The 27,775-nt window shown below is 41.6% G+C and overlaps 1 protein-coding gene across 1 annotated transcript in view; it reads right to left on the bottom strand.

The window, feature by feature from the left end:
* Positions 1 to 1,980: 1,980 nt before the first annotated feature.
* The window catches only part of LOC122675233 (collagen alpha-4(VI) chain-like), a 29,243-nt gene continuing 3,448 nt past the window's right edge, over positions 1,981 to 27,775 (bottom strand). The window contains exons 4-15 of the mRNA XM_043873657.1: positions 22,661 to 22,714; positions 22,508 to 22,543; positions 19,620 to 19,682; positions 17,797 to 17,859; positions 16,774 to 16,836; positions 16,183 to 16,245; positions 14,109 to 14,159; positions 8,134 to 8,169; positions 7,966 to 8,028; positions 5,944 to 6,006; positions 4,461 to 4,496; positions 1,981 to 2,495 (exon numbers count right to left, since the gene is read on the bottom strand). Of these exons, the coding sequence (XP_043729592.1) occupies positions 2,388 to 2,495; positions 4,461 to 4,496; positions 5,944 to 6,006; positions 7,966 to 8,028; positions 8,134 to 8,169; positions 14,109 to 14,159; positions 16,183 to 16,245; positions 16,774 to 16,836; positions 17,797 to 17,859; positions 19,620 to 19,682; positions 22,508 to 22,543; positions 22,661 to 22,714 (699 nt within the window). The 3' untranslated portion in view covers positions 1,981 to 2,387. The remainder of the gene's footprint in view (positions 2,496 to 4,460; positions 4,497 to 5,943; positions 6,007 to 7,965; positions 8,029 to 8,133; positions 8,170 to 14,108; positions 14,160 to 16,182; positions 16,246 to 16,773; positions 16,837 to 17,796; positions 17,860 to 19,619; positions 19,683 to 22,507; positions 22,544 to 22,660; positions 22,715 to 27,775) is intronic.

The raw sequence follows: 27,775 nt of genomic DNA, 5'->3' as shown, positions 1-27,775 counted from the left end.
TATATGTATAATTTGTTTGGGGCTGCCATGGTGCCTTAGCAGTAAAGAATCCACCTGCCAATGCAGGAGACTCGAGTTCAATCCCTGGGTCAGGAAGATTCCTGGAGAAGGAAATGGCAACCCACTCCAGTATTCTTGATTGGGAAATCCCATGGACAGAGGAGCCTGGCAGGCTACAGTCCATGGGGTCACAAAGAGTCAGACACAATTAAACAACAACAACACATGCTTTGCTTTGTTTTATTTTATAAGACTTGGAGCTTATGATATGTTTTATACTGAATCTTTTTTCACTTCACATATGATGAACATCTATTCCTTCCATCAATAAATTTAGAGCAATATCATCTAGAGAACTATGATGTCTCATGCCAACATCCCTTTGTAATGAGAATACTTGAACCTTGCATATCTGTCCAATTACAGCCCCAAATAAGTCTCTACAATTATGGCTTTCGATAAATATATTGTCCAGTGGCTTTTCAGAAAAGTTGTGCCAATTGACATGCCTACATTTCTCAACCTTGGATAGGGAGTTTTTTCTCATCTTAAAAATATTTCCAATTTGAAACAAAAGATATTTTAATTTGTATTCTTTGACTGCTTATGAAGTGAATCATTGTTACAGGTATATTATAATTTTTCTTTCCTGAGTCTTCCATTCATGTGGTTGACCCATTTTCAATCTAAAAGAGTTTTTTACACTCAGGTTTAGCAAATTATGAAATGTCTGTTTTTGTAGATTAAAATGATTGAGTAGCAGTGATTTTATATATTTCAACACGATAGAGTAAGGAAGTTAGGGCATTTCCCTGGGTTCCTGGCTTATATTGCATATGTTTTACCTTGTTTTTTCTGTTTATTTTTTACTTCACAATGCTTTTGAATGTAAAAGGAGTTTCACTTTTAACTTTGAAACTCTTTTCCTTTGTGGTCAAGATAATAGTATTATTTTTTATGATTTCTAGGAGAAAAAAATTCAGAATCTTTCTGAACAGCAACTGAATGGGAAGGGACAGAACATGGGAGAATAAGAGGGGTGAGATGGTTTTGGAGAAAACCCAAACTAAGCAACTTGCCACGTCAATGCTCACTTCCTATCGCCAGTGGATACTGTGGAGTGCAAGTATCCTGGAGTACATTGAAGACGGTCAATGAATTTCAATCTGGGAATATGACAAACATTACTTCAGATCTGATGATTCATAGTTCCATTTTTAAAACCCAAATGTCAACTTAAAAGGGTCCATTAGTTACTGAAGGCTCATTGTTGATCTCCCTTGTTTAAATGGATGAAATCAAAGAACAGAGCTTCTCTTTGCCTGTTGTGTGTTAAGAAGCACCAAGAAAGGCAGGTATGCAATTACCACTGTGTGAGGGGCCATGCTGTAGTGGAATGATTCTTCGTTGTTGAGATAGCATGCCTTTTGTCCATTTCATTTGTTTTAATCTCATTTTATTGAAGTATGGTTTATTTATAATGTCATGTTCATTTCAGGTGTACAACAAAGTAATTCGGTTATACACACATGTGTATATATATTCTTTTTCATGTTTTTCCCTTGTAGGTTATTACAAAATATTGAGTATAGTTCCCTGTGCTATATACGGTAGGTCCTTGTTGGTTATCTATTTTATATATGAAGTGAAGTGAAGTCGCTCAGTCGTGTCCAACTCCTTGCGGCCCCATGGACTATAGCCTACCAGGCTCCTCTGTCCATGGGATTTTCCAGGCAAGAGTACTGGAATGGGTTGCCATTTCCTTCTCCAGGGGATCTTCCCAACCCAGGGGTCGAACCCGGGTCTCCTGAATTGCAAGCAGACCCTTTACCATCTGAGCCAGTATATTAATCCCAAATTCCTAATTTGTTCCTCCCCATTTCCCCTTCGGTAACCATAAGTTTGTTTCATATGTTTGTGGCTTTATTTTTATTTTGTAAGTAAGTTCATTTATAACTTTTTTTCTTAGATGCCACACATAAGGGATATCATATGAGATTTATCTTTCTCTGTCTGACTTACTTCACTTAATATGACCACTTCACTATAATACCACATTCTTTTTTATCCATTCATCTCTCAATGGACATTTAGGTTGCTTCCATGTCTTGACTATTATAAATATTGCTGCAATGAACACTGTGGTGCATGTATTTTTTTAAATTATGGTTTTCTCCAGATACACACCCAGGAGTGGAATTGCAGGACAGTGTGGTGGCTCTGCTTTTAGTTCTTTAAGGAACCTCCATACTGTTCTCCATATCATCCACTTCATTTCTGAGATCATGTTGAAGAAGGTTACTTACCCAAGGGGGAACTGAGCCGAATGTATTATAAATTGTAAGACCCTTCCAGGATGGACCATGCCTCTCCAAATCCCAGGTGACTTATGCTCCCAAAGCATGTTCCATCCCCACTTCACAGCGCTGTCTCCTTTCGAGCCTTTCGAACAACTTATGGCAATTTTCACGGGCGAACTTGATGATTTCACAAGGCTGTTAGAAAGATGGTAAAATAAAGAGGATTTAATTTGAAGCATATTCCTCCTCACCCTCATGACTTAGAAAGCTTATAAGGAATCAGTGCCTATCTGACGCTTTTTAATCCACAGCAGAAAACCCCAAATTTGTCACAGCAGATGAAACTTTCCAGAAGTTATATTTCTGGATCCAGTGGATATTTTAAATATTTTATATATAATACACTGCCCATATTATTAGAGATAGGTAGATAAGGGAAACTCCTCTTTTTTAAAAAATCTGCTTCACAAAGGAATGGAATCAAATCTGATTTTGAAGAAGTTTAATCCAGGAATCTCAGCACAAAAGGCAGAGAAATGCCTTCAGTTCTTGGGTCTCTACATTAGTGACTCCTGTAACATTTCTTCAGAGTGACAGGCAAGACATTCTACCCCCAGCACCTCCCCTGGAACCCTTCATGGCTCCCTTGACCCCTTCCTCTCTGCTCTGTCCTCTTCTCCAATCGACCCCAGTACTTTCTGCTCCTCAGTTGCTCCACGCCCTTCCCTACCTCCCCCCACTGTACTTTTGCACTTGGGACATGAAAAATAATCATAAGGCTGAAATCCTTTTCAGGGGCGCCATAAGACACAGTGGCCTGTACTATACTATGTGTTGGCTTATAAAAACTCTATAAGCACGTTTTTAAATTAATTTATTTTTTATTAAAGGACAGTTGCTTTAGAGAATTTTGCTGTTTTCTGTCAAACCTCAACATGAATCAGTCACAGGTAGACACATATCCCCTCTCTTTTGAACCTCCCTCCCCATCCCACCCCTTTAGGTTGATACAGGGCCCCTGTTTGGGTTTCCTGAGCCAGACAGAAAATTCCCATTGGCTATCTATTTACATATGGCAACGTAAGTTTCCACATTATTCTTTCCATACATCTCACCCTCTCCTCCCCTCTCCCCAAGTCCATAAGTCTATTCTCTATGACTGTTTCTCCATTGTTGCCCTGTAAATAAATTCTTCAGTACCATTTTTCTAGATTCTGTATATATATGTTAGAGAGTGAAGTGAGTCAAAAAGAGAAAGATGAATACCAAATAAGCAATTTTTGAGCTTCACAAAAAAGACTTGTTTGTTTTTTGCACAGGGGTGAAAAGTGAAAGAAAGTGAAAGTCGCTCAGTCCTGTCCAACTCTTTGTGACCCCAAGGACCATAGAGTCCATGGAATTCTCCAGGCCAGAATACTGGAGTGGGTAGCCTTTCCCTTCTCCAGGGCATCTTCCCAAATAGGCCTCAAAGTCTTCCTTTGATGCCAACTAATATTACTCAAAAACATCCAGATTTAAAATATTATTCCACTCTTCAAAATATTGTTTAAATGTTTAAAATATTATTCTATTCCTTTTACTTGATTTGGCTATAACCAACTAGAGTGAAGTCTATAAACTTTAAAATATCAAGAGACTGAAACTCCAATATTTTGGCCACCTGATGTGAAGAGCTGACTCATTGGAAAAGACCCTGATGCTGGTCTGGGAAAGATTGAGGGCAGGAGGAGAAGGGGACGACAGAGGATGAGATGGTCGGATGGCATCACTGACTCGATGGACATGGGTTTGGGTGGACTCCGGGAGTTGGGATGGACAGGGAGGTCTGGTGTGCTGCGGTTCATGGGGTCACAAAGAGTCGGACACGACTGAGCAACTGAGCTGAACTGGAGTAAAGTCTACAAACTTTAAAATATCAAGAGAACTTACAAGAGGAGAAACTAAAGAATTTTTACAGATTTCTACCTTGCAAAGGTGGAAATTTTTGTGTTTAAAAAAAAATAAAGTTTAGAAATAAAATCTTCACACCCAGGAGAAACAACAGATTCTGTAGCCATTTCAGATACTGGAATACTCAGAGAATACAAAATAACTATGCTTTGTATGTCTGAAGAAATAAGAAAGATCCTTGAAAATATGAAAAAAAAAATCTTCACCTACCATCATATCTACCATACCTTTGGGACCCTTGACTCCCTGGAAAAGACAGAAATGGGTTTCAAACGCAAGATTTTGGAAGTCCAGCACATTATTCTGAAGACTTGGCAAGAGAACTTGAGAAAGTTTACCAAGGTACAGAGACCACTCTTTGCCTCCCTTCTGGGCCTGAAGTTCTGTCTGACTCCTTAAGGAAGCAAGTCAGAGTGTCTAGGAGAGGTGTCCCAGACCTCAGAGTTCAGGGTGCCCAGGGAGATGGTACAGAAAGACCCTTAAGAGACCAGGTCATTTCGAGAGCAAGCCACAGTTGAGGATCAAAATCAGGAAAACGTCATTTGAGATTCCAGGACCACTGATAGGCAGTGCTAAAGTGGACCCCAGCCCTCCCCTTTCCCTCTCCTCCCACCCACCACCACCCTGTTCTCGAGCACACACAAGTCTCCCCTGGAAACCGTCCCAACAGACCCACCCGGCTCCAGCCACCCTGGGACTCTGAAGTTCTCTGTTCTCATTCGGACTCTGTGAGGTAGTCAGTTGTGACTTCCTGCAGTTCACTATAACCTCCTCAGCCTTTGTTTCTTCATCTGTAAAATGGGCATGGTGGTCCTTCTACTTTTAAGATTTTTTAATCTATGTTTGAGATTTTTGTGCACCTCTCCAGCAAACACTAAACTGGAGTGAAGATCCCGGGTTCAACCCACTGCTGACTCACTGCATCTTCCTTCATGGATGACAGTCTGGCCTCGCAGGATGAAGGAGAAGGCAAAATGACAACCACCTCAAGTTTTTCTCTTTCATACTCAGTGATCTTTCAGGGAATTTTACAAGTATCTGTGGACCTGTAACATTGTCCATGCAGGAAAGATTTTATAAATGTCATATTTTGTTAGGATTTCTTCCTGGTTTTTGCATAAATGTTGTCACTCATCTTGTTTACAAGGACAAACTCACTCTCCAGTGAACTTTATGTATTGTTTTTGCATTTAGACAGATTCATGAATCTTCAGCCACTCTAACATCTGCCCCACATTTAAGTCAAAATATCTATATTTAATAAATACTATGGACTGATGCTGAAGCTGAAACTCCAATACTTTGGCCACTTCATGCGAAGAGTTGACTCGTTGGAAAAGACCCTGATGCTGGGAGGGATTGGGGGCAGGAAGAGAAGGGGACAACAGAGGATGAGATGGCTGGATGGCATCACCAACTCAATGGGCATGAGTTTGAGTAAATTCCAGGAGTTTGTGATGGACAGGGAGGCCTGCGATTCATGGGGTTGCAAAGAGTCGGACATGACTGAGCGACTGAACTGAACTGATACTGTGTAAGGACTTGAAGCTAACGTCCTCTAAAGCAAGTTTGGCTTATTCCCTATAAACCTTCTCCTGTGCATTTTAAACGTTTATTTCTTCTTGGAGATGCCTCTCATCAAATCCTTATTCACTTTTACTTTCAAATAAAAGAAAGGAGAAGTCTGTATTACCACTGGTCCTGGAGGGCCTGGGTCACCTGGAGTTCCAGCAAATCCAGGAAGTCCAGCATTACCCTGAAAATGACCAGACCAAAGGAGTAAGCATCCCCCTTGAACACAGCTTGATTAAGACCAATAGACCCACTTTGAGATTCCAAGTTGTCCATATATACAAGGTCTAATGAGTCTGTGTGGACCAGTTAGTGGAGTGGGACATAGAGACTGGGGGGAGGTATCTCTTTGTGAGAACCACTTGAGGCCCCACTTTACATATTTAACTGCAGTCAATGTGTGTGCATTCACACAAATACTTCCAAACAGAGCCTTAAACTATGTCTCAGTCCTCAGCTGAGACTCCAGGTCATATAATTAAATGAATGCAAGAAATGAGTATTGAGGGTCAGGCATCAAGAGAATGGAAAAGTTCCTATTCGCTTCTGATCTTTAGTGTCTCAGAAGAAGTCTATGCTGTCCACGGACTCGCTGGTTATCTTACAGGTATTTGAACTGCTACTGAATTATCTGCATGTAACTGACACTTTATCTTTTTAAATTTTAAACAAGAGAGAGAAGTTTAACTGAGCAAGGTGATATTAGCCAGTATAGTCAAGGCTATGGTCCTTCCAGTAGTCATGTACAGAAGTGAGAGCAGGACCATAAAGAAGGCAGAGCACTGAAGAATTGATGCTTCCGATCAAACTGTGGTGCTAGAGAAGACTCCTGAGAGTCCCCTGGACAGCAAGAAGATCAAACCAGTCAATCTTAAAGGAAATCAACCCTGAATATTCATAGGAGGGACTGATGCTGAAGTTTGAAGCTTCAGTCCTTGGGCCAGCTGATGCAAACAGCTGACTCATTGGAAAAAAACCCCTGATGCTGGGAAAGATTGAAGGCAGAAGGAGAAGAAGGCAACAGAGGATGAGATGGTTGAGTGGCATCACCAATTCAATGGACATGAACTTGGGCAAGTCTGGGAGATGGTGAGGGGCAGGGAAGCCTGGAGTACTGCAGTCCATGTGGTCATGAAGAGTCAAACATGACTTGGTGACTGAACAACAACAATATTAGCCAACAGCAAGTCTGGTTAGACATAGATCAAATTTTTCTTTATGTCCTTGCAAGTGTATGAAAATACCAGTCATCGGGTGCCCAGACAATACACACTCTCTTTCCATTCTTCTTTTCTACCCTGAACCCTAGTCCATGTTCTTAAAGACCTTACTCTCTAATGTGAAAGTGTTAGTCACTCAGTCATGTCTGACTCTTTACAATGCCATGGACTGTAGCCTGCCAGGCTCCTCTGTCCATGGAATTCTCCAGGCAAGAATACTAGAGTGGGTAGCCATTCACTTCTCTAGGAGATCTTCCCAACCCAAGGATCAATCTCCAAGGATCTGTCTCCCACATTGCAGGCAGATTCTTTACCATCTGAAAGCCACCAGGGAAGCCCCTTATCCATCAGCTAAGCACTCCAAGGTGTTGGGTATCCACCAATTACTTTTTCCAAGAAGGGCTGCCAGTGATTGTGGATCTTCAAGACAGAATCTTCCAAACATGAAGGTTTTAATGGTTTTAATGGTAGACTCCCTAAAGTACAGAGGAAACATGACTCTAAGAACACCAAGAGGGCAGCCACATTCTTAAGAGCCTAGTCCTAGAAAAACTAAGAGAAAGTCAAGGCTTAGAAGAATCTTAAAGAAACAGTAATGTTTGTCCTGCAGCTAAGCCATCATTTTTCAAATAATGCCTAGATCTACCAAAGACAAGGGTATCCCTGAAGCTTTTCTTTAAAAAGTTGATACTGCATAACTGAAACTCCAACTTGAATTTTCTGTGTTATGGTTTGGTGAGCTCATTTGCATTCAGATGATAAATGATAATTTATTAATTATCATTAAGTGGGGAGTGACCAAGAGAGGTGTAGAATATTCTGAGGAAGACATGGGTTTCCTGCTAAAAAAAATCCATTAACCCAGAGTCCTGTGAGTCACGATGTGGCCTCTGTAGACACAGGGAAATTCCTTTGGTTCTTACCCTCTTCCCTCTGGTTCCCTTTGCCCCCTTCTCTCCTTGGTGGCCTGGGTCACCATCTTCTCCCTTAATAGGATCAAAAGCAGAACCATGAGTGTAAAGAAAAATAAACGACAAACAAATGATACATGTTGCATACCAGATGTCAGGGCCAAAAAGATATCTTCTTACTTGTGCACCAGGGTAGCCGGGAAATCCAGGTTCACCCTAGTGGCAGAAACGAGATAAGGGCTTCGTTTAGTGTCATATGATTAAAACTTTCTTTGACATTCCTTGGGGAGAAAAGAAGAAACTACAATTTTGAGGAAACAGACTCAGAAACAAGTGCCAGAAAAAACAATGATCACGGCTGTTATCTTCAGCTACTCCCTAGTGGCCATATTTTTCTTCTACAATTTAATGCAAAACACTGTGCACATGACTTTTACAAATTCTTCCTCCTTCCTTGATATATTGTGTAACGAAACTTTCTCCTTGTGCATTTTTTATCTATCAGTTAAAGTAACCAGAGGTATGATCCAATGGAAACCAAGGGAAGGGCCACTGAGTTGCTACAGGAAAGTAGGTGATCACTGTCAGACCAAAGACATACTGCTACCAAGCAAGCATTCAGTCAACGAGTATGTATTTAGCACCTACTGTCTGCCAGACATGTCTCTAGGCATTGGGAATTCCATGGTAAACAGAACAAAGATCCTGCCGTCAGGGATCTCACCTGCTAGTGAGAAAGGGACATACACTCTGCCAGGGTGAGATCAATGCTATTCCGGAAAAAAGGATTAAGGAATAGATATTGACATGTAAGGGTGAGGGGTGTAACTATTTTATATAAGGGTGTCAGGCAAAACCATTTTGGAGAGGTGGCATTTGGGGAAAGAATTCTTCCATAATTCTTCTAGTAAGAATTATGGAAGCGACCCAAACAGGTGTGCCAAAGAAGAGCATCCAGGCAGAGGAAGGAGTATGTGAAAACCATAGACAAGAGTATGAACAGGTGCCAAGTTTGAGGAACAGTGACACAGAATAAGGGGGTGGGGAGGGTGGATTACAGAGAGTCTTGTAGGTCACGGAACAGCACAGTTAACTCTGAATGCCATCAGGAGCCCCGGCTGGGCTTTGGGTAAAGAAGTGACATAGTCTGACTCTGTATTTTAAACATGGCTCTGGATCCTTCAAGCAGAGCTAACCAGGAGGGCAGAAGCAGGGAGAACAGTCAGGTGGCGATGACCGTCATTAAGGTAGCACAGCATGTTGGCTTCGCCTGGGCGGCAGCACTGGCCACAATGAAATGGGATGAAATCTCACCCCATGTATGTATTTTGAAGATGGACTCACCCACATTTGTTGATGGATTAAATGCAGGCAGGGAGAGAAGGAGACATTAAAGATGAAACAAGCATCCGTCGTGAGTAACTGGCAGGATGCAGTCTCTACTTCCCATGCTGGGGAAGGCAGGGTGACGGGCAGGTGAATCAGTTTTGACTGACTGCATGTTTGATATTAAAGGATTGAGAGAGTTAACCCAGGCTGGGAGTCCGGGGCCTTTTCAGGAGGAGATGAACATTCTCGCTCACGCTTTCCTTAAGCTGTGTGCAACAATGCATCTTGCCCGAGAACTGGCCTTTCTTTAGGTCTGGAGTTGATAATTACAGAGTGAGCCAGTGTCTTACTTGTGGAAATGCTTTTCTTAGGCTCTATGTTAATGACTGTAATTGTAACAAATCTTGCCTGGGGACCTCTTTCTCAAGACTTGTCCCCCTGATGACACAGCAACAGTCTGCCTCGCCCCCAGACGTTGCCTCAAACCTGTTCTCCCTGGCTAGTCTCGGGCCAGTTATCTCAGGATGTCTGCCTTGGGGAAGGGTCTGGGGGAGCTCTTACGACCTCGAGGTATTCTTTTTCTCTATTTTCAGCAGCCAGTTGAGAAGTATCCAATGCCCTGCTTAAAATAGTGGGAGTGGGTACTCTTTCTACCACTTTCTGATGTCTGTGCCAGAAACTATTTCTTTTTCACTTTTTCTTTTTATTTTTTCTTCACGAAAAGTCAGACGTGATTTTTCACTCTTTCTTTTTCACTTTCACTTTAAATAAAAATCTTCGCTTCACAAAGCTTTTGGTGCCTGAGACTGTCTTTGGTCGTGGAGTGAAATTGTATCCTTCAGAGCTCAGAAATCTGGCAGCACCACCCACCGTAAGCTATCAGCATCATTGCTTCCTAGATGGCACTGGTGGCAAAGAAGCTGCCTGCCAGTGCCAATGAAGGAGATGTAACAGAAACACATTCCATCCCTGGGTTGGGAAGATCCCCTGGAGAAGGAAAGGGCAACCCACTCCAGTATTCTTGCCTGGGAAAATCACATGGACAGAGAAGCCTGGTAGGCTACAGTCCGTAGGTCACAAAGAGTTGGACAGGACTGAAGTGACTTAGCATGCACGCAGGTGTGATGATGGTATTGTACATTTTTAAAGGATATTTAGAAATGCAAGCTGAAATATTTATGCATGAAATATACAGTCCTGAATATTCATTGGAACGACTGATACTGAAGCTGAAACTCCAATACTCTGGCCACCTGATGGGAAGAACTGACTCACTGGAAAAGACCCTGATGCTGGGAAAGATTGAAGGCAGGAGGAGAAGGGGACGACAGAGGGTGAGATGGTTGGATGGCATCACCAACTCGATGGACATGAGTTTGAGCAAGCTCCAGGAGTTAGTGATTGACAGGGAGGCCTGGCGTGCTACAGTCCACGGGGTCGCAAAGAGTTAGACACGACTGAGCGACTGAACTGATACACTATCAGGGATGTACTTTAAAATAATTGGGAGGGGAGTGAAGAAAAGTGGGTGAGACCACAAATAAAACTAAACTGGCCAAGTGTTTCTCATTGTTTGAGCTAGGTAATGTGTACATCGGAAGAGGGATCATTATGTTCGTACCTCCACTTATATATATGTTTGGATTTTTCCATAATAAGAGATTAGAAAATTTAAGAAGTAAAAAGTTGGTTGGGACATGCCAATTTTCATGTACCTATTAGATAACCAAGGGAAACATATTTGGAACTTAAGAGACTGGTTCAGGAGAGAAATAAACTGAAGATTGGAGGGCGGATGGCACTTGATGCCATCAATCAGATCATCTCAGCAATAACTAACGGGGGAGCGAAAGGTGATGATATAGTCATCTCGAGTCTTCAACATTTAGCGCTCGAGAACATTGAGAAGGTCCAGCCAAGCGCAGCCAGTGAAAACCAAGGAAGTGGTGTGTGCCGGAAGTTGGGTGGGGAAAGGTTTAAAGAACAAGCCCTTGTGATCATCGCTGTCAAATGCTGCTGAGACACGTAGCATGATGTGGGCAAAGAACTGACCGCTGGACTTAGCACCACTGTTCCTCAAACGCGGCACACATTTACCATGACTGCAGCAGACGTCATGAGAGGGGAGGGCCAAGGAGTGAAGGCTCAGTTGTCATCAGCTTCAGAGAACCAGAGGAGAGAAGGAGGTGTTCCCAAACCTTGGCACTACTGACATTTTAGATGTGATGGTTCTTGGCCATGAAGGGCTATCCTGTGTATCACAGACATAAAACGGCATGTCTGGTCTCCACCTACAAGATGCCAGCAGCATTCCTGCCCCAGCTCAGACAACCAAAACATCTCTAGATATTGCCAGATGCCTCCTGGAGGGTAAAATCACCCCTGGGTAAGAACCACTAGTACAGACTGCTCCTGCAGAGAGTTTTATCAGACAGGAATGGGGCAATGGGAGTACATAGTTAAGTGAGAGGGTTTTTTTTTCTTGGTTTGGGTGTTTTTCTTGTTTTAATGTGTTTGTTTGTTTGTTTGTTTGTTTTAGATGAGGGGTATTTCCACCTCTTTGTATACTAATGGGAATGGTCTATGGCAAGGGAAGAAAATTTAATGACGCAGGGAAGAAAGGTGACTGTTGCAAGAGCCAGGGCTTTAAGGAAACAAACAAACAAACAAAGAATGGAATCTGGTCTACAAGAGGCGAGAGGAGGCTCACAGGCAGATAATGGCATGGACTCTCATCCAGGGCAAGGGAAGGCGGGATAAGCAAGCACGGAGGCAAGCAGGCGGCCTTCACGGTGGTGGATGCACGCCGCGGTTTTCTCCTCACTGATCTACTTTAATGAAATAGGAGGCACAGTCACCTGCTGAAAACGTAGAAGAGAAAGCAGGTCTTGGAGGCTTGAGCGGAGAAAGGAGGGTATGAAGAAGTCAACTTGGAGAGGAGGGGAGTGAACCAATGAGGAAAAGGTCATAGGCCAGGCAGCATAAGGGCCCTGAGGGAGACTGTGACGTCTTGCCAGGAAACAATGCCGGGAAATGTAAACGGCAGCCCTGTGTCCCACAGGGTTAACTGTATCACAGTGACACGGGCTACCCTTGTGCTTAGTTTAAGCTGGCATGCGGCTCCAAACGTGCCGGTTTGAATTCCACCCAGAATACCCTCTCTGCAAACTCTAGCTTAGAGAAGACAGATTTAATTTGCCAGGATGGGCCTCCAAAGGCTAGCTTCTACACTCAGATCTGGCTCAAGCTGTGTGACCTTAGGTAGGTTGCTTCACTTCTCTGAATCTCCATATTCTTATCTGTACACTGACAAGGCTAAACAAGATGTTCCATCATTCCACAGATATTCACCAAGAACTGACGGCATTCGGGGCTCGTTTCTGATTGATAAAACGGCAGTGGTGCCATGTGGCAGCCGCAAGGAAACAAGAGTACTGCAGAAGAGTCAGCCCAGAGTCCTGTTCAGCAGCTGAGCACCATGGTGCGGCCCAGGGGTTTGTTATTTTGTGAGGCAAGAAATGTAACTTGTAGACTGAAGCCCCCAGAATAATGGTAGCGAATGACATTTGATTCAAGCTTCATGTGGCTTCCAAGCTTCAAAACCTCTGTCCCTGAGGTTTTGCTAAAATACTATATTCACATAGGAGGGGAAATATTCAAGTATACTTATTGAGCACCTATCCTCAGTGCCAGGCTCTGTTCCAGCAAAACAAAAATGAATAAAATGTCTAAAAAATGATCAAATGAATTTATTATTAGAAACAGACTCACAGACATAGAAAACAAACGTACCAAAGGGGAAAAGCGGAGTTTGGGATTAACATTTATACTCTACTAAACATGGGGGCTTTACTGGTGGTTCAGACAGTAAAGAATCTGGCTGCAATGCAGGAGAGCCAGGTTCAATCCCTGGGTCAGGAAGATCCCCTGGAGAAGGGAATGGCTACCCACTCTAGTATTCTTGCCTGGAGAATCCCATGGACAGAGGAACCTGGCGGGCTACAGTCCATGGGATCACAAAGAGTCGGACACGACTGAGTGACTAACACACACTGCTAAACATAAAATAGACAATCAGCAAGGGTCTACGGTACAGGGTACTATACTCAAAAACTTGTAGCAAGCGATAATGGAAAAGCATCTGAAAAGGACTGGCTTTAGATGGACAGATGGGTAGATGAATCACTTTGCTGTCCACCTAAAACTAACACGGCAGTGTAAAACCAACCACACGGCAATGTTTTAAAGATAGATTAATTTAGAAATAAATAAATAAAACACGTAGCTTTTCTGTCAATGAATACGATGCAAGCCTGCTGGCAAGTTCACAAACTGGAGGTAACTGCAGGGATAAATTATAATCCAATCTAGATGGGGAAGCTTACTGTAGAAACATGGACCCTGGACTTTAGGAACACAGAGAGCAGCACAGTTTCTGTCCGGGGAAGCCCAACAGGGCATCAGCAGAAAGAAGCTGATGCTTGAGTTGGCCTAAGAAAGTGAGTAAAAATGGTCCAAAAGAAGGAGATGGGGAGGCCATCCCAAATCGAGGCAAGAGCATTCCCAGAGACAAGGAGTTGCACAGTGCCTGGCATGCACAGTGCTAGCGTGGGGCTAGGAATTTGTTTTTTAAATAAGGGAGTGACAAAATCAGCCTTTATTTTTTAAGGAGGGAACTCTGGCAGCTACGATATATGTCATAAAAAAAAAAAATACACGGAAACCATTTCTGGTACACCACTTGGATATTAACTCTTATTCTAGTCAAGCAAAAAAAAAAAAAACTACAGCCTTTAGCTGAGAATAATCTGTAAGGTAACACTCACCTTTGTTCCTTTTCTTCCTGGATGTCCATATCCATTTGGACCGGAAAGACCCTAAGAAAAAGATACGTGATGAATTGTGGAGTCATCCACAACCACACTTGGTCAATAATATTCTCTGAACTCTTGGACAAACCAGCAGGGCAAGGAAGTAGGGAAGGCAGAAGGGGCTTGGTGGAGGTTGGAGGGATTTGGTGGAGATTTCTCCCACCTCTACAGCATAAACACTAGATGTCCTTCACAGGATAAGGAGGGGACAAGGGTTTAAAACTTTAAAAGACCACAAGATAAGTAAGTTCATATGTGTGTGTGTGTGTGTGTGTGTGTGTTCATTTTTTGACCACCTCTTCAGCAAGATTCTGACCTCAGCAAGATGCTATCTTGGTTATAGGAATCCAAGTCACTGTACAAAGTTCCCCTTGGGCTAAACTTGCTTTGTTTGCAGGATAAAATCACAACAGAAGAAGCTTCAGAACTTGTAAATCTCTAGGGATAAAGAAATTTTGGGGGAGGAGGGATGGATAGAGCCAATGTGGTCCATACGATATAAACCCAGACAGACCTGAATTTTCTTCCACTTACAACAGTGGTTCTATAAGTGACCTTGGCCAAGTTACTCAACCTCTATAAGCTTCGACCTCCTTGTCTGTTACATGGGAATAATAATAACATCTACACAGCATGATTTTTCTTTTTGGAAAGACTAAGGGGGTGCCGTTATTCTGCCTCTGCAGGTGGCTGTGGTACTGGTAGTGCTGGTAGGGGAGGGGTGATGTGGTGGTGATGGTGATGTCGGTCATGGTGACGGCACTGATGATAGTGGAAGCGGTGATGGTGGAATTCCACACGGAGGTGATGACGATGGCAATTGTGAAAATGTTGACGATTCTACTGGGATCTATGCTGTGCATTTAGACAGTGAGCATCTTGTAATAAAGAGCCAATTCAGAACCTTCCATCTATTCTTTGCTGAATGGACAAAGACTGTACCCAAACCAACTGAGAAGATTTTTTTAAATTTTAAGCCACAAAAGTCATGGCAATGACCTGAGAGGGAAAGTTTGAAATTTTAGAAAAGAAAGAAAAAGAATGCAAAAAAAAAATTGCCAGGAATAAATTACTGAAGGTGGAAAAAGATGCGAATGAGGCTCAGTTGCTTTACTCCAGCTCTGCTCTGCTCAAGGACAGGCAAGGCCTTCAGCATCTGTAACTCCAGAGGCCCAAAATGTATGTTTTGGAGATGTCCCCTCTGAGGGGACACCGTCCAGAAAGGCACTGCTCTCCAGTGTGGCCTGTTCCAGGGAGAGGCCAGCATTATTTCAAGTCAAGATAGTCTAATCAACAGTGTTAACTTTATCATCTGACTTGCGTGTAGATGCATTTGACAGTAATCCTATTTTCTTCCCCTCTCCACATTTAAGTTTAAGCTTCTTAGGCCTGTTTTTGTTTCTTCTGCTTGCTAAAAAAAAAAAAGAAAAAATGCAAGTTCAATACTGAGGGCAAAACAGCAGCAGGTCCTTCCTACTGTAATGAAAAAATCTCAGAAATATGAGTTAGAATGATGGCCTTACTCTGTAATAGTGAGGTAGAGTTGAAAATGGTCATGAACTAACTAACTTGCTCTCACCTTCAGAGTAATGACTAAGGTGAAGAGGCACAGCATTGCAGATCATCTTTGGTCTCCAGAGATGATGCCAGGCTCTGAATAATCAAACCCAGACCTTTAAAAGTTTGCAACTCTGATTGACTGTCTTACTTGTTTTTCCAGAAAAAAAAAAATGTTTCATTGAACATCTTTGCATTCTTGAAGACTCAAATGCTCATAAAATATCTGTCAAACAGAAGAGTCTTTTTGGAACCTCCCTCTCCAACAATAAATCCCAAGATAGCTTTGGAGTCTTTATTGGCATAAGGAGTCTGGGAATCTTTGAACTATGGAGATTTACAAGGCTCTACTGATGATTCATGCCATATTCGTAACCCTAAGTCTTCATCAAGAATGTTAGAATTTTGTGTGGAGCAAGAACAAGTGACATGAAATTCTATCAGGAGTCCAAAACAGAGAAACTAGACTTACAGGTTGCCCTCTTCGTCCTTGTAGACCTGGCAGTCCTCTTTCTCCTACATCACCAAGCTCTTCCTTTTATAATAAAAGGCAAACATGAGGTTAATTTTCTAAGTTCAATCAATTTTATGTCATTTTCCTTAGAGATTTTACATTCCTTTTAAGTCCTCGTGACATCATCCTGCAGTCTAATGTCAAATCTTCCTCTAGACTTTGAGAAATACAGATAACTTTATTACAGTAAAGATTTTGGTATTGAAAATTAACAAACCAGGTATGCAGCACCAGTTACAGAATTTTATATTACTATGGCTTTTTCTAGGTGTGAGAATGTGAATCTACACTGGTGGTGAGTCTGTATGTCTATCTAACTATCGATATGTCCATGTCTACTGATGTATGTGACCATCTATCCATCCATCTTTCTATATGGCTGTCTAAGCATCTTTCTTTCTCGGTCTCCATCTATCTAACTACAAGGTAATGAAGAGTCAGTGTCATCACCAAGCCCGTCAGACTCTCACGCTGGAAATGATCATGTAAGGAGACATTCGTATGAAAGAATCCAGCTGCACAAGAAAGAGTGTGCTTTCTGACACTTACCTTCATTCCCCTTGGTCCATCTTTTCCTTTTGAACCATTTGGGTCTGGAAGCCCAGGATTCCCCTGTAGTAAGACCAAAACCCAAATCAGCTCTGATGTTTGATATAATTAATTTTATCCTCCAAAGAGCATAACATGCACATTTAACCTCTGAGCAGGGGACTAAGGTGAGGGAGCAGGGTGATATGCAAGAGGCCACATCCTCCAGATACCAAGAACAGGGGCAATCACCTGGCTACTAGAGAAAGACACCCTCTGACTAAGAAATTTGGAAGGCAAATGTCTGAACTTCTACCCACTCCAAACAGGAAATATGATCAAATGAGAACAAAAATGATACGATCAGCTATAGGACTTGACCTTGGCCAACCAAGAGAGATATGGTGTAGGCCATTTTGAATCTCCAGATACTTTAATACCTGGCTCAAATGGTGCTGCTTGGGTTTTTAAAGCTGTCTCAAAACCTCCTTCCATAGGAAGCCACTTCTCATCACCTGCTTCAACCTCATCTGACCCTTCCATTAACCACGGGATAGCAACTGGGGGAGGCACTAAACAGGCAGTAGAAAGACCCAAGTTGGTGGCCAGTTCAGCCACTTACCATTCAGGTGAAAAATCATTAAATCCCTTAGAGCCTCAGTTTTCTCTTCTATAAAATTGGGATGATTTTAAGTAATGTTTCCTTATATGTTTATGAGGAATAAATCAGCCATTTACGCCCCTTTGATAGTACTATTTCTTGTACGACAGGTAAGCATGAGCTTGTGTTACACACCCTTGTGGCTCAAACTGAATCTACTTCATTACTGTATTCCCACAACCCTACATACCCTGAGAGTACAAGGGGAACATAGCTGGTGGTCAGAGTCTATTTCCTCAAATTAACTATTTCTAGAAAGTCCTGATACCCACAGATCCCAGAACAAGCAGTGTATCTTTACATTATTTGTCCGGGGACACACAGGTCTATGCTGGCCATGGGGAATGAGCAGCTGTGTTGAGCCGTGAGTTTGTCAAACCCACCTGAGCACCCACGAAGCCTTTTTCTCCAAAACCTCCTGGTGGTCCTTGCCTTCCTCTTGGTCCCTAGTCCAGAGATGACATTAAAATTCAACCAGTTTTTATAGAGTTATTTATTTTCCATGTAACCATAAAATCACCTCGGATGCCCATTAAAGCACCAATTAAGGGGCTCTGACCCATCACAGTCGGATTCATCACACTGGAGTCAAGCAGCCACTGCTCCCAGAAGCACCCGCAGCTCATTCATTCCACACTCCCTCTGTCTAAGCAGTATCTATATTCTTAGCCACTTCTCCAGTTGAATCTAAAGAACACTAAAATTTAAAAATCACTTTTTTCACTCAACTAATTTTAAATCCTCAAAAATTTTAAGTCCTAAAAGAGAAATGAGAAGAGCAGCTGAGATACTGATCTCCTTTGAAAAATCAACTATGTCCTTATCCACACAAGGGCTGAGGGCAAGAGTTTGCATTCTGGTATTATCAAGAAACCAAACACATTTTAACTGGCTTAATCTCACTGGGCAATTGCTGGGGAGTTCTTCATTTTCTCTCCAATCTGTTTGACTTCACTGATTTTTGACATTTTAATTTTTCTTCAGCATTTCTGAGAAATGCTTTCCCACTAGAAGCACTGATCCTGGCTTCTATGCTCCTGAGTGAGGTATTATAATGATCTGTTTAAACAGACCATCCTATCCACACCCCAGTGGGAAGGTGAGAATCAAGGGAGGTTTTCTGGATTATCTTACTCATGATCAGCTCCCCTTATGTTCAGCCATATAATAAAGTGAACTTAAAGAGGAAGTCCAGAATACAACAGTGGTGGGAGAGGTGGGGTCCACATTTGAATTAAACCAGTGAGAAAAAGGAAAGCCAAGAATATTTCTCAGTTGTTTTCCCTTAGGTTCAGACAATACTTTCTATTATAAAATATATACAATCTCTAATTACACTTTGAAGACCCATTTCTTTTGTTAGCACCTTAGTCAAGTCAAAAAGACAGCATAAACCTTCACAAATGACTATCTGACACTCATACAAGTTTCAAAATTATGGAGATTGATTCAATGTGTTAGTAAAATCTGTTGTTTAAAATTTCTCCTTTTGAGGATCCCTGGGAACAATTTAGCTTTCCAAAGAAAGATGCAGAAAGTGTTCCAAAGAGGTTTATAGAATGACAGATTTGGATTACACTTTGAAGACTGCAAAAGAACTGGCTGGAAGTGTAATTTCTGGTTATCACTCAGTGGTTCACAACGCCCCACTGGACTTGAACTTCTGAACGACTCAGGCATATCTGTAAAGTACCCTCTATATACTTAATGCTCAATAAACACTTTGCTGATTTTTCCTGCCAAACTGAACCCAATTTTAATGAAGTAAATACTATTTAAGTAATTTGCATACACAGCTTCAGAAGCAGTCGTTAAGAGCATAGATTTGTAACTAGGCTGCCTGAATTTCAATCTCATCTCTGTCACTTGGCCAATGTGAGCTTGGCCAATTTACCTGATTTTTCTATCCTCACTGCATTTCTCCCCTGTAAAACGGGCATGATAAAAATTCCCCCACTGAAGGATTAAATGAGCTAATACAAGTGTTGGGGGCCATACACAGGACATAGTAATTGCTTAGTAAATATTAGCTACTGCGATTTAACCTGCCCAGAAGAGAGGCTATACAATTTTCTTTGGGAGGCAGTTTCCTTTGGGAGGGCAGCATCCTGGACCATCCTGATATATGTCAAATCCTATCAAAGAACCTAAGTTAAAATTTCAAGCAAATATTCTTCAGCACTAAAAACAAGCTCAGGGATACAACCTGTGATCCTGGAGACCCAAGCTCTCCCTGGGAACCCTCTTCACCCGATTCTCCACGTACACCCTGTCAGAATGAAGAGAACTTAGTTGAGTTCACTCATACATCTTCAGCATTCCTGCAAGGCAGTTTTCCTTGCAAGATGGCACTCGAAAGCAGTAAGAGAAAGACAAAAAATATCTGCGAGTGTGTGTTCAGTCATCCTAGGATCAGAGTTGAAGAGGAAATAAGGAGGTCCCACCTACTTGGTTGGGAAAATGAAAAATCATATTCTTACTGTCTTTCCTAGTCTCTTTCCAATACCTAAGCTAGTGATAGAAGCAAAAACACTTTGTTTAAACAACCCTAACTCCTATTTTACATAATAACTGGTTCTTAAAAGTTCATCCACTCCTTTTAAGGGCTGTGAGCTAAATGCTCACTGGTGTTAAGGACCTTTATCCCATCTGAGGAGACGCATATGTTGAACTCAGCGGCAAGTATGACATTTTGGAACAAAGCAAAAAAGCACACCAAAAAATCGCCAAAAAAACTGACTTTAAAACCCTACAAATTCTTACACATGAAGCTAGTTTTCTAGGCAAGGGGTGATCTGTTAAAATGATTCATCTGGTAACCGATTTAATACCTCCCTCAAATGAACACTTTCATTTCTACAGAGAAGATACATTTTCCATGACTGAGGGTGAGGAACTACTTTGCGAATGATGGTGCCTTCTTTCTCATGCTGCTCACAAGTTGCCCAGATCACTGATCACTCATATAGATTTACAAACAGAAGAAATCCTATACTCAGAATTAATCTATCCATGGACCAATTATTTGTGTTTCATAAGTTTTGAGACCATTCAGATAAATGGGAAGCACATCTGTTAGTCCCTACTGTTAAATCATTATGTTCTTTAAGAGTTGATGTCTATATTTATAAATGTGGACCAGATTTTAGAGGCATGAAGCTAGAAATGTTGAAACTGGTTATGAAATGTTGCCTAATCTGCATATCACATCAGTGACATCCATGGTGTAACACGTCAGAAAATGATGTGGTTGTAGACAGCAAAGCCCAAACTCTTTTTTTGTAATTCCATGCCTATATATTTTTCAATCTTTTTTCATGGAAGTACAGTTAATTTACAATGTTGTGTTAGCTTCAGGTGTACGGCAAAGTGATTCAGTCATAAACCTTACTTTTGAGAATATTGGAGGCAATCAGTTTTGTCAAAGATCTTCATGATTAACTAGTAATAGTTGAACAGAACACAAAGCAAATGGGGAGAAAGGGTGGCTCAAGGAAGACCAAAGTTAAATAGCTATAAGTACTATGTGTCAGCCACCATCTGAACAGCAAATTGATTTGACCAATAGTGGAGAAAATACGTATATTGTAAGATGAGGTGGGGAGCAGCATGTGTAGGAGATGGACAGGTTAAAAATATTCTTCTCCACTGGAACAAATCAAAAGAAACACATCTAAAATTGAAAACCAAGAAATAACAAAGGATGCATGTTCTTTAGGAAAATGGCAAAAAATACCAAAAGGAACAGCCCCACAGGATGAAAATGAATGCTCCTGAATACCTGGGAAAGAACAGGCAGGGAAACATTTTTCACAACATGCTTGTGAGTGCAATTGGATTTTAAATTTATGTACAGGCTCAGCTCTAGTTTAAATTAAATAAAAAGGAAATATACAGGAGGTGGAGTTTAGTTTAGGGATCCAAAAACCCAAGACCCATCTGAGAAGAAGACCTTCTATCAATGGCTGTTTAGATAAACTGCACATAGCATAGCAAAAGAATTAAATAATTCAAGAGTAGGAAATTCCTTCCACCAAGTAGAGCCACTGAATTTCTCCGAAACTGAGCCTGGTCAACTCACAGTCTATTTCTTTATGCCTTGTGTGGGGATAAAAACAATAGGCTAAAAGGACAGTTCAAGACATTATTTCTTTCACAAGTGTTGAAACTGAATTCAAAGCACAGAAACGGTCTATTTAAGAATTTATTTCAAGTTTTAACATTTTACGAGAAATAATACTTTAGTTGGTGTCAACAAAACTTGTTTGGATGTGTGAGACTTGGGATTTCTCAATAGATATGCTTTTGCAATATGTGTGGCTTGAAGACACACATGCACATTCACTCACTCACCCATTCCCAACCTCAGAGATGACTTGAATCAGTCTCTGACTTTTCCTTCATCCTCAAACAAGAGAATTCTAGAAAAAAATATGAGCACAGCATGACCAGAATCTGTTAGAAAGGAATCTACATAACAAATTTTACTCTACTTTGTACAAAAATTTCCAAAAGTAACCTTGATCTTTGGATTTGAATCCAAAGCTATGCGGCCTCTGACAACAACTTCACTTTGCTAAACTGATATTTCCTCTCTTAGCCATAAAAAGTAACGAATGGTGCTCATAACTCCTGGGGTTGTAGAAAGGTTTACAAGAGGCCATATAAATGAAGATCTAGTGCAGTGAGTGGTACTGGATAAGCGCTCAGTAAAATCACAGAGATGTCCCATTCCACCTGCAAATCCTACCATTCTTTCTTTGGAAATAGCAAACTCTCAGTCTTTTACCTTTATTTAGTGACTATGAGATCCCCTTATGCACCCATTGAAAGTCCCGCTTCTTTAAATGGAAAAATCATTACTTCAGAGGTAAAAGCAACCCTCTGAGGTATTAACTTATTTTCCATCTAAATGAAATAGCAGGTTGGGGAGGCAGCAGAGAACCATATAAACTTTCCTGTCTTCTTGGAAACTTCCCAAGGATGATACAGCCACCAACAACCCAACCAGCATTCCCCTTGACCCCAGAGAGGACTTAGATGAAATAGCCATGTATGTGGAACAGAAAAACAACTCTCCCAGCAAGCACTGGCCTTCAGCCCTGGCAGGCCTCCTCTTCCTCTGGAGTCCTAAGGACGGGAGGGAAGCAGAGACCTTACAGAAGGAAACAAGGCAGGTTTTCCCCCAGCCTACCTCTCTCCTCCACAAAAGCAGATTAAATACATCCCACGAGCAGCCACACCTACCTGAGGGCCGACATTTCCTATTTCCCCCGGAAGTCCTTCAATACCGGAACTGCCCTGGAAGGCAAGAGGTAAAGGGAAGATCAGTTTAGATGTCTGGGTTGACTCTCTAGATGTGGGCTGTCCCATACGGAATCCACTAACGAGCCCAACGTGGCTGAAAGTGAAAGAAAGTGAAAGTGAAAGTCGCTCAGTCGTGTCCGATTCTTTGCAACCCCATGGACTGCATAGTTCACAGAATTCTCGAGGCCAGAATCCTGGGGTGGGGAGCTATTTCCTTCTCCAGGGGATCTTCCCAACCCAGGATCGAACCCAGGTCTCCCACATTGAAGGCAGATTCTTTACCAGCTGAGCCACAAGGGAAGCCCAAGAATACCGAACGGGCAGTCGATCCCTTCTCCAGCAGATCTTCCCAACCCAGGAATCAAACCGGGGTCTCCTGCATTGCAGGCGGATTCTTTACCAACTGAGCTATGAGGGAAGCCCTTGGTAAGAATACGTAAATTGGGAAAGTATATGAAATGCAGAAATGAAAACACTTTATGCAAAGCTGTTCTCCCAACTGTTATTTATAAAAGATGAGATTCTAAAAAGTTTACATATTCTACAATATGAGGGAAGTGTTATTTACATTATGGTAGGAATGCTTATTGAAATTATGTTTATCAGAAGTTTTTAAGGTAAGAAAAAAATGTGCTATCATGTTGTTCAAGTATGCTAAATTTTATGAAAAAATAATTTATTCCAAATTAGGAGAAAGACAAAATGATGATTCCTCACTTTTTATATTGTTTTAGAACATTTTTTAATAAGCTCATGTAATCCTCACCTGACTTTCTCACGGAGAGAAACTTTGCCACCAACAAAAGTTCAATAGACTGATGACTTTCTTGGTTACTGGAACTACTGATTTTTATCCCTACATTTTACTTTCCTGAATTTCAAAGTATCTCTAGTAAATAAATTCTCTTTATAATGAGAATTTTTAAAATAATAAAGTAGGTCGTATGAGGGAAAAGCCTTTACTAAAGCACTCTCACAATTGCTCTAGATATAATATTCTTTCTTAAACTATCATTTTCTCATTTCACTATTATTTTTTTTGCAGCCAGCATACTAAAGGAATTATTTGGGCAGATGCTAGAACCATTGGATAAAAGAATGTACAGAAAGAAGAAATACACAGTCTCAGAGTGTCACTTCCCAGACTAGTTAATCCTGGAAAGAGGGAAAAGCATGTTCACCCTGGATAAATCTGGTGAACATTATCTTAATCAAGTGACAAAATCAATGCACCAATAATGAGACAGCCGGTAGAGAATCCGCCTGTAATGCGGAAGACACTGGTTCAATTCCTGGGTCGGGAAGATCTCCTGGAGGAGGGCAAGGCAACCCACTCCAGGATTCTTGCCTGGAAAATTCCATGGACAGAGGAGCCTGGTGGGCTATAGTCCATGGGGTTGCAAAGAGTCAGACATGACTGAGTGACTAAGCACAGCAATGAGATAAATGACAGTGATTCTTCTACTGACTGAGAAGGATTCAGGATTAATTAAGCTTCCAAAAATGTTCAGCCTGGTGGGCTATAGTCCATGGATCACAGAGTTGGACACGATTGAGCACACACACACATTCATAAGAAAACAGTTAGAAAAATCCTTATTAAGGGATATTTAGCAAAATAACTGGTTTGGAATGTCAGTGTCGTGTAAATAGACCAATAACTGGGAAACAGTTGTGACTAGGATACCTCAGAGCCAAGACAGCTCAATGCACCGTACAATGCTTGGCTGGGTCCCAGAACAACAATGGAAACAGCCTTAAGGGCATTCCTGGGACAAGTATGTAAATCTGAACAGAGACTATATATTAGAAAATAATTTTGCATCCATATAGACATTTTTTAATGTGATGACTCTACTGTGCTTATATAGAATATCCTTGCTCTTGAAAGATACATGCTGAATATTCAGAAGCAAAATGCCATACTTCCAATTGATCCTCAAATTGATCCTCAGCAAAATATGTACATATATTATCTATGTATTTACAGACAGACATTTAGCAAATATGGCTCAATAATAACAATGGGTGTTCACAATGCTGTTCTTTGAAACTACAACTTTTTTCTGTAGTTTTAAATTTTTTCAAAATAAAAAAGTTGGGGGAAAACTAATGCACGTTCATCACAGAGTATCTCAACAATTCAGAGAATAAGATTAAGGAAAAGAACTGTATAAACTGCTGGGTGTTTATCCTTCTAAGATAAATAGATATAGATACATTCTACCAATCCGGACCCTTTGTTGAATACAGAGTTTTGTAATCTGTTTTTTTCACTTGAGTATTATACCATGGATGTTCTCCTCATTACAAAATAGTCTTCTAAACTATTTTTCATGGTTTAATAATAGCCTAACGTGTGAAGGTGCCACTGTTTATATGAACAACTTGTCACTGGACTTTCAAGTGTAGAAGTGATTAAATGTCTCTATATCAACCATCCTTGGAGCTAAATCTTTCAGTTGGCCCATAATGAGTTTCTGGGTAAATTTCTAGAATTGTGAAGACTGGGTCCAAGTACATACACACCTCAAGCCATGATAGACACAGTTGTGACTACACAATGCTCTCTCAACCCTTTCTTCCTTGCTAAGAAATCCTCAGGTTTGTTCGCTGCAACAAAACACCAGGCTGCAAGGGGCCAGTTTATGACGGGTCTAAACCAATCATCACGATCTCAGGACCTTTGTCAGAGACTTGCTTTCTCTGGCTCTCTTAAAATGGGGTGAGGGTGGGTGGGAAGAACAGAACCCAGCCAATGGGCCAAATGAGCTCTAAAGAGAATATTGCTGGGTGTACTCAGGTGAGGAAAAGCCCCTTTCCTTCTGGCATCTTATGTGCATTTTATGCAAAGGTGAAGACTAAATGCTTTATGGTGTCAAGCCCAAGAACCACGCTGAGGATGGCACTGTGGAAAGGAAGGGGCTGAGTCCCTGAGGACTGGGTTTTGATGACAACATTGAACTGGTGTAACAAGACCTGGAGTCACCCACCCCTGGACTATCAAACACATTTATTAGCTAAACACTGCCAGTCAGGCTTTCTGTCACTTGCATATTTAAAAAAAACAAAAAAACATGAAAAACAGCAGTCCTGATGGATGGGTGTTATCTGATTGCCTTCCAGAAAAGTCATATTGGTTTTCGTTTTCCCCAGAAGTGTGAAGCCATGACCGGTTTTCCCTTCCTTCCCCAAACACTAGGCTCATGGTCAAGTTTCTCTTTCCAGATTACATTGAATCTGCACTGCAAGTCAACTCAGAACTAACACCAAGGCAAGACTGCTCTCTAGAGGGCTCTCTTCTCATAGCACTTCACAGGCTACAATGTCAGCTCAGTTCAGTTCAGTCGCTCAGTCATGTCCGACTCTTTTTGACCCCATGGACTGCAGCACGCCAGGCCTCCCTGTCCATCACCAACTCCTGAAACTTACTCAAACTCATGTCCATCAAGTTAGTGATGCCATCCAACCATCTCATCCTCTATCATCCCCTTCTCCTCCTGCCCTCAATCTTTCCCAGCATCAGGGTCTTTTCCAGTGAGTCAGTTCTTTGCATCAGGTGGCCAAAGTATTGGAGTTTCAGCTTCAACATCAGTCCTTCCAATGAACACCCAGGACTGATTTCCTTTAGGATGGACTGGTTGGATCTCCTTGCAGTCCAAGGGACTCTCAAGAGTCTTCTCCAACACCACAGTTCAAAAGCATCAATTCTTCAATGTTCAGCTTTCTTTATAGTCCAATTCTCACATCCATACATGACTACTGGAAAAACCATGGCTTTGACTAGACGGACCTTTGGTGATAAAGTAATGTCTCTGCTTTTTAATATGCTGTCTCGGTTGGTCATAGCTTTTCTTCCAAGGGGCAACCATCTTTTAATTTCATGGCTACAATCACCATCTGCAGTGATTCTGAAGCCCAAGAAAATGAAGTCTGTCACTGTTTCCATTGTTTCCCCATCTATTTGCCATGAAGTGATGGGACCAGATGCCATGATCTTAGTTTTCTGAATGTTGAGCTTTAAGCCAAATTTTTCACTCTCCTCTTTCACCTTCATCAAGAGGCTCTTTACTTCTTCACTTTCTGCCATAAGGGCGGTGTCATCTGCATACCTGAGGTTATTGATATTTATCCTGGCAATCTCGATTCCAGCTTGTGCTTCATCCAGCCCAGCATTTCGCATGATGTACTCTGCATAAAAGTTAAGTAAACAGGGTGACAATATACAGAGTTTACGCACTCCTTTCCTGATTTGGAACCAGTCTGTTGTTTCATGTGTGGTTCTAACTGTTGTTTCTTGACCTGCATACAGATTTCCCAGGAGGCAGGTCAGATGGTCTGGTATTCCCACCTCCTGAAGAATTTTCCACAGTTTGTTGTGATCCATGCTGTCAAAGGCTTTAGCATAGTCAGTGAAGCAGAAGTGGATATTTTTCTGGAATTCTTTTGCTTTTTCGATGATCCAACGTATGTTGGCAATTTAATCTCTGGTTCCTCTGACTTTTCTAAATCCAGCTTGAACATCTGAAAGTTCATGGTTCACATGCTGTTGAAACCTGGCTTGGAGAATTTTGAGACGCCAGCTAGCTGCCTGCTTACCTAGCTATAGGAGTGACTTCTATTATCTGAATCTATTCAAAGAATACTTAGTTAAGATCTTTCTTTGAGCTCTGCATAGTAAAAAGTATAGGGAACCTAGATGCAATATGTTACAACACTGCATCAGTTGCAGCTCTTGTTTGCACACACAATTTGGGGATCTGGTGTTCAAGGTTAATAACCCTCAGCTAAAGTCAGCCATGGAGGCCTCTGAAGGCTGTGAGCAGGAGGCTCTCTGCCTGGCCGTGGTGCTGTGGTGGACACACACTAGACAGTTTGTACAGGGGCCTTTCTTCCCAGCAGTGAAACAGGAGCAAACCACGCTTTATACGGATCAGGTCCTTTCACCCACTGACTCCTGGAAATTTTGAAAAGATTTCTCTAATAGTCCAACCTTGCCGATGAGGAAACTGGGTCCCACACGGGTTAAGAGTTGTTTCCCTGCTGTTCCCTTAG

The sequence above is a fragment of the Cervus elaphus genome, chromosome 19 (genome assembly GCF_910594005.1).
Source record: "Cervus elaphus chromosome 19, mCerEla1.1, whole genome shotgun sequence".
In the NCBI taxonomy this organism is placed as follows: domain Eukaryota; kingdom Metazoa; phylum Chordata; class Mammalia; order Artiodactyla; family Cervidae; genus Cervus; species Cervus elaphus.
This window is presented reverse-complemented; position numbering and strand designations above follow the sequence as displayed.